The 13,073-nt window shown below is 42.8% G+C and overlaps 1 protein-coding gene across 1 annotated transcript in view; it reads right to left on the minus strand.

Annotated features, from left to right (window-relative positions):
- Positions 1–13,073, minus strand: part of kif6 (kinesin family member 6) — a 65,327-nt gene that overhangs the window by 43,620 nt on the left and 8,634 nt on the right. The window contains exons 4-7 of the mRNA XM_089004396.1: positions 10,177–10,324; positions 9,563–9,672; positions 3,474–3,603; positions 880–1,086 (exon numbers count right to left, since the gene is read on the minus strand). Of these exons, the coding sequence (XP_088860522.1) occupies positions 880–1,086; positions 3,474–3,603; positions 9,563–9,672; positions 10,177–10,324 (595 nt within the window). The remainder of the gene's footprint in view (positions 1–879; positions 1,087–3,473; positions 3,604–9,562; positions 9,673–10,176; positions 10,325–13,073) is intronic.

The raw sequence follows: 13,073 nt of genomic DNA on the forward strand, positions 1-13,073 counted from the left end.
CACCTTCTCAGAGACAATTAGTGGTCGCCTGACTCTTCTGTTTTGGATGGGGAGAAATGCGCACCTTTCTCCCATCCCAAATCCAGAACACACAAAATTATTTAAAGGACAACCGACGTCCCCGGACAAGTTGTGTCCATAATTTGTAAAATGGCTTCAAATGACTTCTACTGAGCGTATTTTACAAAGATTCCACCGCATATAGCTATATTTTACGTTTTAAGACTTGCGCTGAATATTCCGGAAGTCTTGTTTTTGAGTCCTCACCCTACGTCACTGAAGGAACGCACCTGACCGAAAAAAGGACACATTGTAGCAGTCTGAAAACTTCATGTTGCACCAAAAAGAGGCAGAAGAGGGCGACAAAGCTCCGTGTAATGAATTAATCAGCCTGTGGAAACGGGCTGATTAATTCCATACATGGAGCTTTGTCGCCATTTTCTGCCTCTTTTTCGGTGATACACCCCCCCCCCCTTTTGCCTCAAAATGGCATGGAATAAATTCTTTAATCGATTGCAAACATGTATGCTTTCCTCTTCAGAACTATTTGAATCATATTCATAACTGGATGAGTAACAAGAAAGCATATTCTCCGAATCTGAAGCCATTGTTTTGGTTCTCCAGCAAGGCAAGTCGTCTTGGGGTGACACCACGAAGAAGGGGGCGGGACTTTCTGAAACTGGCCACTTCCAGGTTCTTTTTCTTTGCAGATTTTGGACACTTTAAGTCATTTTTATTGGTGTTTTGCATTTGACTAAAATTATCATACTGCGTATTTTGGGTATTTTAGATGCTATAAAACGTTTTTCTGATGTCAGTTAGGAAACAAAAAAGTGAGATCGGTCTTACTTTAACATTTCTTTTGGCATCATGACATACCTGTTCTAAGTAATGGAGGGAGAGGTTGATGTATTTGGCTTCAGTGAGCAATTGCCCATTTAGGCCTGTCTTGCTGACACGATCCGATCCAGCCAGGTCCACCAAGTGGAGCTTGGAGCGCCGTAGTGTAGCAGAGCCTGGCTCTCGCCTACACAAGTGCACAGTGAATATACAGTGGGACCGTGTAGAGGCCTGGTTCATGGGAGTCTGAAGATCGGAAAAGAAAAGACAATAAGTACCAACATCATCATGTATTGGGGCTGAGGTGGAAAAATAGTTTTTCATCTGTGATTCATTCAAACAACAGATGTGTTTCTTTTTATCCTCGTGTTTTTTTTTTTTTTGCATCTGCTCTGTAAAACATATGTTGGCGCATGCGGAAACAATGAGAGGTTAACAGATGGTGACAGTTTAGCAAAAGCTGAGGTGGATTTTAAGATGGTCACCAATTACAGTGGGTTGTGACAGGATGGAGACAAAAAATAGAGTGTGATTCATTCTGAACAAACAAAAAATAGAGTGTGATTCATTCTGAACAAACAAGCTTTATTAACGAAAGCAAGATGTGATACATATACATGATGGTCAATGAAAACTATTTGGACATGCAACAGCTACTCCGATACATGCTTAATTTTAATTAGAATTCAGTTGTACTCAAAATGAGGGCTTTATTGCCCTGACATTGTCTGAGAACAAATACTGTAAATGCAAGTGAAAACTCCCTGACGAAGACCTATCGTGGAAAGAGTCGCACAAAGAAAAAAAATGCAGGATGTTCATGATGAAATAGTGTTATGACCCCTAAACTGTTTCATGGTGTCAAGACGGTGTAAGATAAAGCTATCATCTTGATTTATGTCCAAATTTTCCACAATGAGGCTACAGTGCTAATCAAGGGAGGTGAATCTCGGATCGGGTCGCGCTGAATATTTTACCTCTAATTGGTTCACCCTATCTGTGTCTCCTTGTATAAAATTTGACACAGAGTAGTGAGCCTACATTTGACTATAATACATTACCCGTATTGTGTTAGAAAATTGAAATAGACTCAACATCATAATTTGCCAAAAGCACTAAGGATTGAATCAGTATTGAAGAAATGTGGGACTTTCTTTTGTTGTGAGTTGACCACATGTTGATCAACGCATTGTTGATGTAAAGTGTGTTGACCACACACTTTGTTAGTACAACTCAGCAATCCATCACTACAACAGCCAAAACAAGAGAAAATTGAAATCAGCTTCTTTGCACCAAAAGGTTGAAGTAAGGACAAGGAGAACAGAAAAATGGGGGTCAAATGAAAGGTGGAAGTACCATAGTGAAGGTGAAATTTATTTCCAATGAAACAGTTGTGGTATAGCCATAAACAAATGAGTTCATACAGTAGGGATTGAAAGATGGTTTCTGAAAATATGTTGGAATTCTGCTCTGTGTGGAGCAAAGACTTCTGGGATAAATTTAGCAGTGAGAAATTGACAATGCAGATATTGTTTGCACCCTTGCCCTTTGGTAAGTGCAGCCTATGTAATGCAACTCATCTCTGTTGCGTCTCTTGAGGCTAGGAGGCAGGACTCAAGAGACGAGGGAAAGCGTGGGTTCGGATCCAAAGTACACGGCGAGACAGATACTTGTGAGTCAAGAAAAGTCTTTACTGTGAGCATGTGCACAAACAAAACCAATGGCGATGAGTGAGGGAAAAAGAATGCAGACCTGACGGAAGGGAGGTCGCGAGGTTAGCTTTCTGAATACTCCGACGGAGACTGTATTGCGCGATCGGTAGATATAGTCAGAAGGCACAATCAAGGGAATGACAGCTGTGGGAACCCAGGTGCGTGATGATGGGAGGGGCCGTCTCCAGGGAGCAGCGGAGGAGATGACAGGAGGGGCGGGGCGCGCCCAGGACGGCGACGACATGTGACAATCTCGCAAAGCAGGAGATCTAAAATTTCTGAAAACGCAGCAAACGAAGAATTTGGCCAACCCAAAGCCTTCGTTTGCTGTATGTACTGTATGTATGGGCATGTGTGTTGGTCAGATGGAGCGATAGCTCACACATTTTTGTCACGTTTTACATACATGAACTTGGTTCATATCAAATGTAATTGGTAGGCAGGTACTCCATTCAAAACAATCTGTTCTATGAAGTACATAATTTGCCTATTACAAAGAGAGGTTACATTTTTTAATGACCTGCAGCAAATACCGAAAACAACCTCTGGCAAGGCTCATCATGATATTTTTAGGAACAAGGTGGGTTTGGGTGAACAGGATGAGAAATCAGCTGTCCAAAAAGTAAGGGTGCTGGGATTGTAATGGCTACTACTACAACAACCGTAATTATTATTCAGCTTCTGTAGATCCGAAAAGACACAGATGTGTTTACAGTTGAAAAAACAAATACAAATAATGTTAATAACACTTGAGAGTAAAGATAATAGAATTTCATTATATGAATGTCTAATTTTAGTTTCAACCATCATGAAAATCTACTTTAACAGAATTTGGTTTTTAAATTGTTTCCCGGTGTTATTAATTTGTTTGACTGTGTATGATAATCCGACAACGTCCTCATTCGACACACCCCTACTTACTTCAGCAATCATTCTATTGGTGTCACCCAAAAACAACAGATTGAGAGCCTCCTCTTCATTTGCAGACTGCTGCAGGGAAAGGTTCCTTAGGTGGATATTCTGGTCAGTGTCTTCCATGATAATTACTTTTCTGCGAAAAGAAAAACATGCAACATTGTTTAAAAAAACACATGAATATAAATGTACTTCAAATAAAACACAAGGACGCATGAGATCAGCCGAAACCAGCGAATACAATGTCCAAACCATTGACATCCATCAGAATCAGAATAACCAGAATCAGAATACCTTTATTTTCCCCGCAATGGGGAAATTTGCAGTCCACAGCAGCAATTGAAGAGGGATGGGGTTGGGGTGGGAGTGAAAGGATAGAAAACAAGATATTCTAAGCATAACAAAATAAAAATGTCAACTGTATACTGTGCAAATGTAGATGTGCAAAAACCGTTCTATAAACAAGACTGTACATAGTGCAGAATCAAGAAATGCATTTAGATATATTGCAACAACCCATATTTACAAGTGTCCAGTTTTTTTTTTTTTTTTTTTTTTTTTCACATTTGATCATTGGGAATTGTGAAGCCTGACAGCAGTCGGTAGGAACGAGCGGCGGTACCTCTCCTTCTTGCAGCGCGGGTGTAATAGTCTCTGGCTAAAGGAGCTACCCAGAGCTGTCAGGATGGGCAGGAGGGGGTGGGAGGGGCTGTCCGTCATAGCTTTTAGTTTAGCTAGCGTCCGTCTGTTGCCCACCTCCTCTAGAGAGTCCAGCGAGCAGCCCACGACAGAACTGGCCCGCTTGACAAAGCGCTCCAGTCTTTTTCTGTCCCGGGTGGTGATGCTGCCTGACCAGCAGACAATGCCATAGTGGATGGCTGAAGCCACCACAGAGTCATAGAAAGTCTTTAGGAGTGACCCCTGAACTCCAAAAGACCTCAGTTTCCTGAGGAGGAAGAGGCGACTCTGTCCCTTTTTGATTAGGGCATCCGTGTTTGTTGTCCAGTCCAGTTTATTGTTGAGAGTAACACCCAGGTACTTGTAGGAGGTCACCCTCTCAATGTCCGAACCCTGGATGTTCAATGGTGCAGGTGACGATTGTTTCCTGCAGAAGTCCACCACCAGCTCCTTGGTTTTGCCGGTGTTGATCTGGAGGTGATTCTGCTGGCACCAGTCCACAAAGTCCTTTGTCAGTCCCCTGTACTCCCTATCGTCTCCCTCTGTAATGAGGCCGACAATAGCTGAATCGTCAGAGAACTTCTGCAGGTGGCAGGTTTGGGTGTTGTAATTGAAGTCCGGGGTGTAGAGGGTGAAGAGGAATGGAGCCAGGACTGTTCCCTGCGGCGCTCCGGTGCTGCAGAGAAGCCTGCCCGACTCACAGTTCTTTACTCTCACGTACTGTGGCCTGTTCGTGAGGTAATCTGTAATCCAGCATGGCTCAGCTTGTCCCCCAGTAGACTTGGCTGGATGGTGTTGAAGGCACTGGAGAAATCGAAGAATGTGATCCTCACCGTGCTCCCAGCATTCTCCAGGTGCAGCAACGCCGTATGGAGGAGGTAGATGATGGCATCCTCCACACCGATGCTGGGCTGGTAGGCAAACTGTAGCGGGTCCAGCGATGAGCTTGCCAGCGGTAGCAGGTGGGCGAGGACGAGTCTCTCCAGCGTCTTCATCAGGTGAGACGTCAGCGCCACCGGTCTGTAGCTGTTGAGCTCTTTGGGGTTGGCAATCTTGGGCACTGGGACCAGGCATGACGTTTTCCACAGCTGTGGAACTCTGCCCAGCTTCAGGCTCAGGTTGAACAAGTGCTGGACAATGACACACAGCTGGTCGGAGCAGGTCTTGAGGAGTCGGGAACTGATATCATCCGGACCTGCTGCCTTCCTCACCTGCATCCTCCTCAGTTGGTTCCTCACCTGCGCAGTTGTGACAGACAGGCAGGAACCAGGAGGCAGAGTGGCGGCTGAGGGTGTGGCAACGGTTGGGAGGGCAGATGTTGGTTGTGGAAAGCTGGTCGTGAGAGGGGGCAGGGAGGGTAAGGCCACAGTGAGAGTTGGTGCAGGTGCAGCTACAGGTGAAGTTGACGGTGGGCCGGGGGCGGCTGGCGTCTTGTCAAACCGATTGAAAAAGCGGTTGAGTTCATCTGCCCAGTCTTTGTCTTTTTCGTTCAATGTCACTGGGCTTTTGTGGCCTGAGATGTTTTTCAGGCCCTTCCAGACACCAGCGACATTGCTGGCTTGCAGCTGCTCCTCCGTTTTCATCCTGTAGGCCTTCTTCCCCTCTCTGATCTTCCTCCTCAGTTAGACCTGCACGGCCTTCAGTTCCTCTCTGTTGCCCGACACAAAAGCCCTTTTCTTCTCCTTCAGGAGGACTTTTATGTCGGGATTAATCCATGGTTTGTTGTTGGCAAAACACCGCACAGTCCTGGTGGGTACGGTGTTTTGTTCACAAAAGTTAATGTAGTCTGTGATGGTGTTGGTGAGTGAGTCAATGTCTTTCCCATGAATCTCAGTAAAGAGCTCCCACCTGGTTGAATCAAAACAGTCCCGCAGAGCTTCTTCAGCTTCTGTGGACCATCTTTTGATCGTGCGGGTCACAGCTGGTTGCCTCTGGACAAGGGGTTTGTACACAGGCTGGAGATAAACCATATTGTGGTCTGCTCTTCCGAGAGGGGGGAGGGTTTGTATGCATCCTTGGTGTTTGAATAAAATAGGTCCAATATGTTATTGTCTCTGGTGGCACAAGTTACATACTGTGTGAATGTTGGGAGGGAGAATTTCAGGGAAATGTGATTGAAGTCCCCTGAGATGATAAACAATGCGTTGGGGGACTGGGTTTGCAGCTTGTTTACAACAGATATGAGGGCATCGGAGGCAGCGCCGCAATTTGCCGTAGGGGGAATGTACGTCGTCACGGCTATGACGTGTGAGAATTCCCGTGGCAGGTAATGCGGCCGGAGGCTAACGGCTAGCAGCTCGATGTCCCGAGTGCAAAGTTTTTCCTTCACCGTGATGTGCCCAGGATTGCTGTATTTGTCATTCACAAATACAGCAATCCCCCCTCCTTTCTGCTTACCGCTGCCTTCATTTCTGTCCGTTCGTACGAGTTGGAAGCCCTCCAACTCTGCGTGGGCATCCGGAGTGATTGCCGAAAGCCATGTCTCCGTGACGAGTAGCAAGCTGGCTTCCCGGTACTCCCTCTGGTGCCGTGTTAGCGCCGCCAGCTCGTCCATTTTATTCGGGAGCGATCTCACGTTCCCCATGATGACGGACGGGAGAACGTGTCGGTATTTCCTCGTTCTTTTGCGGCGATCTTTCCCGGCCCGACATCCTCGTTTCCTCCTCTTCAGTTCATCGGGGATGTCTGGTGCGGCGGCCGCTAGTCCGCTATTAGTCCGCCACGCTAGTAGCTGGTCTCGACTGTAAACAATGGGATTCCGCGTGCGCGTGGATTCCCCGTTCACAGGAGCGATGAAAAAGTAAAAAATAACGGCGATGAGCAAAAGAAAAGATGCCCATCTCCTCTCCGTAGGTTTATGGAACGAGATTAGGCAAAGCAAAAACGGAAAAGTAAAGAAGTGAAAAAGTAGACAAGAAAGGGAAAGAGCTGCTGTGGAGGCAGCCACACAGGGGGGCGCCATCTTGAAAAAATAAATAAATAAATCATCTTCATTACAGATATAACACTATAAATTATAATTATTCATGAAGAATGTGTCAAATAAATATCTCTACACAACTCGATCTGATTTAGTTCTTGGAGTACCTCGAAGGATGCTGACACTAAAATGAGTCAAGAACATTATGCACATTAACACCCAAAGGCGACGTTCTCACAGAATATTGTGATTGTTGCTCTTTTCACCACCATTAATTTCCCAATTAACCCTGTCAAAAATATTAAATTCTATTTAAATAAAATATGTAACACAACCAAAAAGTCAATTTAATGTCTCATATTTTGAGACATTTTGTCTGTCGTGTCATAGTCGAATGTTACAGAGGAGGATAGGAGAGTGCACTGATGTCACGAGACACGGGAAGTAGAAGAGAAAGGCAGACCAACTCAGCCACAGTTTCTCCTTGAATCAGCAAATGTAGCCACAACATGGTTAAGGTCGGGCACTGGCTATTTCCGGAAGACTGTGATTTGTGGGTATCTAAACCTTGAGCAGAATCATCTGCAAAATAGAGAAGTGCCTCAAATTGAAACACGGCCTGAATACAGAACAAAGTGCAAATTGGTTGCATAAACGTGTAATATCTATTTAACTGATATATTTCCTGTGACGGAAAAAAAAAATCACTCCAAACAAGACAATAAAGTCAAATAGGACAGATGACGTAGAGGGAGAGGCAGACAGTAAAGTAACAAAAGAGGAAGACAGAAAAAAGAAACGGCTGAAGACAAAAAAAATGTGATTTATATCTAGACTACAAAGAGTGTCGGTAATAAGCGCGATGAAAAAGCATTTCTTTATAAAAGCTTTTCTTCTCCCCTTCAGTGTAAAATCTATGATGAATTTCATCTGCATGAATTGCGATTGAATAGTGTGATTCCTGTTGGCAGTCCATATTAGACTGGCAAATACTACAATGACCATTTTCACCATACAGTAGATTCCAGCTTCTTAAATGGCAGTGGAGGAATAAGTCTCCCTTGGGCTCACACGTATCATACAATGATGGAAGTGTTGGTAATTTGTCTTTTCACAGTTACAATAGATCTGCCAACCATTATCTTTGCCATGTCATTCTGAGATTAAGGCCTCTTTGGCACTCATAATTAGATAGTCACCTATCTAATTGAGTGACAGTATAGCCATTATATCCTTTCGACTTGTATCTGTGTCACTTTTTGACACAGATACCAATTGAATGCAGCTAAGACCATGGAGTCACACAGATGTGTATGGGAGTGGTTATGATAGTATAAGAACAGGAACCACTTTGGACAGGGCTGACCTTCCTCAGCATCTGGCAGAGAAGGCGACAGTGACGTGTACCGGTAATCTTTTTTGGTAACAATTAAATAGTTCTACAGAGCATATAGAGATGTCCAGATCTTTTTTCAGATTTTTGGCACCTGATTGAGTCCAAAACATCCAAATGAATGTATTCACATAATTTTGTGTCCATTTATGTTTAGCTGCAGATTACAGAAGACCTGTGTGTACAAGCGGATGCGCCTATGTGTGTGTGTGTGTGTGTGTGTGTGTGTGTGTGTGTGTGTGTGTGTGTGTGTGTGTGTGTGTCGGTGGATGTGTGTGTGTGCATGTGTGAGTGTGTGTGTGTTGCATGTGTGTGTGTGTGTATGTGTGTGTGTTTGTGTGTTTGTGTATGTGTGTGCGCGTGTGTGTGTGTGTGTGTGTGTGTGTGTGTGTGTATGTGTGTGTGTGTGTGCGTGTGCGTGTGATGCACTTATCCTCTCTCTGATTGCAAAAACAAAACAAAACATAACATTGCGTAATATATTTCCTCCATCAATTGTCAACACCACTCATCTTGAACAAGGGCGCGGGGCCAGTTGCTGGAGCATATACTAATTGACGTCGTGCGGAAGGCAGACCCTGAATTGGTCACCAGAAAGTCACAGGGCACATGCGGACGCAAACAACCATTCACACCCACATTCACTCCTTCACAGAGTATAAACTGATCCCATGCCACACGCACACAAATCTGGCGTTTGTACCATTACACTATCAGCAACTTTTGTAATATATTTTGTAATATATACTGTTTATAGTTTTGGACTATTTGGTCACTGACCTTTGAAAACCCACGAAATCCACATAACCCTGATTTTTTGTCACTGTGATCGGATTGTGACAACAGACTGCCAGAAGTTCCTTCAGGATTTTACATTTTCCTGCATTGTTTGGTGAAAATTTCTACCTCACAACTGGATTAAAAACTGCTACATCAAGATAGCTAATATACTTGGGTTTTGGGGTCAAAATGTTTTTCCTCGACAAATACCCCTATGGTTTTGAAAGACGTTGAAGAGAGGAGTGGACAGAGTAGGGGTGGCCAAAAATTGTAAAATCTCACTTTATATCTGTCATCAAAAAGAGTTCTGAAAAACATGCTCACTGTAGGTCCTCCAGTCGAGATGCTTCATGTCTGGAATCCAGGAGGTCGTAACCCATTTCGTTGTAAATCTCCAAGTAAGATATGTGAGTACGATACATTGTACTGCTGTCCTGTGGGGCAGAATGCACATATTAAAAGCTGCCTGAATGAATTAAACAAAGTGTTTTACGTTGGGCAGTTGCGAGTGAATTATAGCTGTGAATGAATTGCTTATTATGTATCAGTTATTGAAATCAGTTTCAAAAGCACTGAAAAAATAGGTACAGACCTGACCTCTGACCTCGGCTACCTCTCAACATCTTGGATCTGGCATCTTTTGTAAAGAATCATGTTCTCCTTTTCACAATATTGCCTGAAAGTCTAAAGACCATTTAACAATTAGCAGGGTGTCATCACTGATCTACACTAAGCTCTTCCCTATAATAGACAATTGTGTGAACCCCACAAATTTGTTGGAGTGGAATATGAAAGTGCATGTGTGCATGATTTATCAATGTTTGGAAAAACATGAAAATACGAGAGCCAAAGAACAAAAAATCCTGATTTCATTGGTGAGAAGATTCGACAAAATTAGAGTCAACACAGTTGTGATTGATAAGTGCTGATGCTCTGACCTGAATGAAACGCTCATAGAGGTATGAAAGGGTGCGGGGAATAATGCCACGATCACTGTAGCGCTCTGCCCCTCCTGTGATGGTGAAGGTTTTCCCACTTCCTGTTTGGCCATATGCAAAGATGGTGCCATTGTAGCCAGCCAATACACTGCAGAGATAAAACTTATTAATACAACACCACGATACAAGATACTATATAACACTGAGAACACTTGCATCAGCGGAACACGAGATAATGACTCGTAAAATGAAAGTGGATCCCATTCCCACAGACCTGCAATTCCATTGATCTTGGGAAGTTAAACATAAATAAAAACAAACAAAAAAGGAGAATAGTGTACGTACTTGTAAATCATGTTCAATTTATGATTAATTGATAAACTGTTTTAAGCAACTAATCATTACCTTATAATGTTATGCCTGCAACATTTACACCCAAACAGCCTCTTCCTTCCAGGCATTACCTCGAGAATAAGGAACCCAAATCTACCTATGTAGCGGCTCTTTGCAATTATGGAATAGCAGTCCTGCAATAATGATTGTAGCTCCAGTTATGCACAAAAATTCACTGAGCTATATTCCACAATACGAGACCTTTGAAAGCTCTCAAGGATATTTGTAGGATTGCACACGTCAACTTCTTCTATCAGTGACTTTAAAATGGTGCAATGATTTTCTGCAGCGACAGAAAAACTGTTATAGCATTGTCCTCTACCACTCATCATTTTCACACTTCTTGATACTTTCCACATTGTCTCACAACTGTCATTGGATAATGATTGTGATTCTGATTAATAACGTGAAACATGTTGGGAGATAGGTGACATGTTTGGACTGCAGACTGGCCAGTCTCATAAAATAAAAATAAATTATTCAATGCCTTTAAAATTGTAACGGAGTCTTGCATGGCTCAAGCTGAGCCCTTTCTACAAAAAAAAAATCATTGTGTAATCATTGTGTAATCCCATTAAGTAAAATAGTTTAAAGTATATTGGCTTAGCAGAGGTCATGAATTATTCAATAGTGCTACTTTCAAAACTATCTTCCTGTTTTACAACTGTGTAAAGTTAATACAGTAAAGTCTCGTGATATCGATATCGGATATAGCGATAGTCCCGGTTATATCGATACTATTTCTATGCACGCACGGGGAAAATTACATGCAAACAGGGTCGGATATATCGATAGTCCCGGTTATATCGATATTTTTTCGGACTCCCTTGAATATCGATATAACGAGACTTTACTGCATTTGGGTCATTTGCAATTTCAATGACATCACCATCACCGTTTCTTCGGAATGCATTTTTATTGAAGACCTTTTACTACAGGGTTCGGCAACTACCTATTCCAACACACCTGATTCAATTTATCCTTATCATTTTCAGAGTTTGCTGATGATCTGATTGTTTCAATCAGGTGTGATCAAGCAGGGAGGGATCTAAAACAGACGCGATACGGTTCTCGAGTAACTTGGAGTTCCCTACCGCTGCCTTATTCGATCAAAGTCAGAGTAAATTAAATGTGACATTATAAATCTCCTGGAAAAGATGGATGTACTCGAGTGGAGAGACGATATGGCGACAGATATCTGATGAAGGAAAACGTCTTCAAGTGTGAGTGAAAGAAAACCCACTCAACTGGTATATTTTGGTTTGGCTCCGAATGGAGCAAATGGAACCCAATAGTACTTCGGTGCAATAGAGGGAAATGAAATATTGAAAGCAGCATGGGAATGACATTAGGGGCGAAAATCTTAAACTGCAGGGTGTAGTCCAGTCAACTGCTGTGAACCAGGGGTGACTGCTAAATGTATGACGGATGAAGACAACCCAAACCCCAACTTGGCCCAGCCAACCTGAAGGTTTTCACATGTTCTAATGGAAGTATTAACTCATTCACCGCCAGACATTTGCAAATATGTGTCCACTCCAGTGCCAGGGTTTTTGTCATTGTCACTTGAATTCCAGGACCCACATAATATTGAGTTTTAGGTCTACATAAACATTCGATACAGTGTTAGAAACCTAAGACCCTCTTCTTTCATCAGAAAAAAAACAGTTAATTCCTAAGTTATATGGGTCTAGAATTATATGAGCTTGAAATGAGGGTGGCTGTCCAATATACAATGCAATACAGACACATATTGGTTTATATAGTGCTTTAACAACAGCTGAAGCTGTAACAAAGCGCTAACATGGAAAAGGAGAAATGCTGCCCCATTGTGGAAAAAAACATTGCCAGGGGCCATGACCAGTGCTTTATCGGCACCCAAGCATGAAAAAAACAAAAACAAAACCTGAAGAAATTCGGGAATGGCACTCAAAAAATCAGAATCAGAAAAACTTTATTCATCCCACAATGGGGAAATTTGAAGGGATGGGGTCGGGGGGGGGGGGGGTGAAAGCATAGAAAAACAAGACATTCTAAGCACAGTAAAAAATGTCAGCAGACTGAGCTGTGTACTGTAAATGTGCAAAACCATTTCATAAAAACTGTACATCGTGCAAGTGTTAAGAAAAGGTATTTTGATATATGTAGCTGGATTGCATCAACCCATATTTACAGTACAAGAGTCCAGTTTTTTTTTCTACGTCATATTTTCAATTCCCGAATAAATTCATGAACAGCAGTGAATGAGTTAATCGAAAAAAATACTCCTACTAATAACAATGTTATATAATGCAGAGCAGTTGTATCACAGCCTCTGTAGCGACCTTTAATTAGCATGGTGAATGAGTCCCTATTTTCTGTATTTCACATATCCTCACCATGGGTGAGAACGAGCCTATCCCAGCCCATTGACTGCACCAGAGGCAGGGTACACCCAGGACTAGTCGTCAGCCTATCACAGGGCAAATACTGTTTTTTGGGGAGTAGAAAAACAACCACTCAAA

Source organism: Hippocampus bargibanti, linkage group LG09 (assembly GCF_051943395.1).
Source record: "Hippocampus bargibanti isolate YZ-2025 linkage group LG09, ASM5194339v1, whole genome shotgun sequence".
Lineage (NCBI taxonomy): Eukaryota > Metazoa > Chordata > Actinopteri > Syngnathiformes > Syngnathidae > Hippocampus > Hippocampus bargibanti.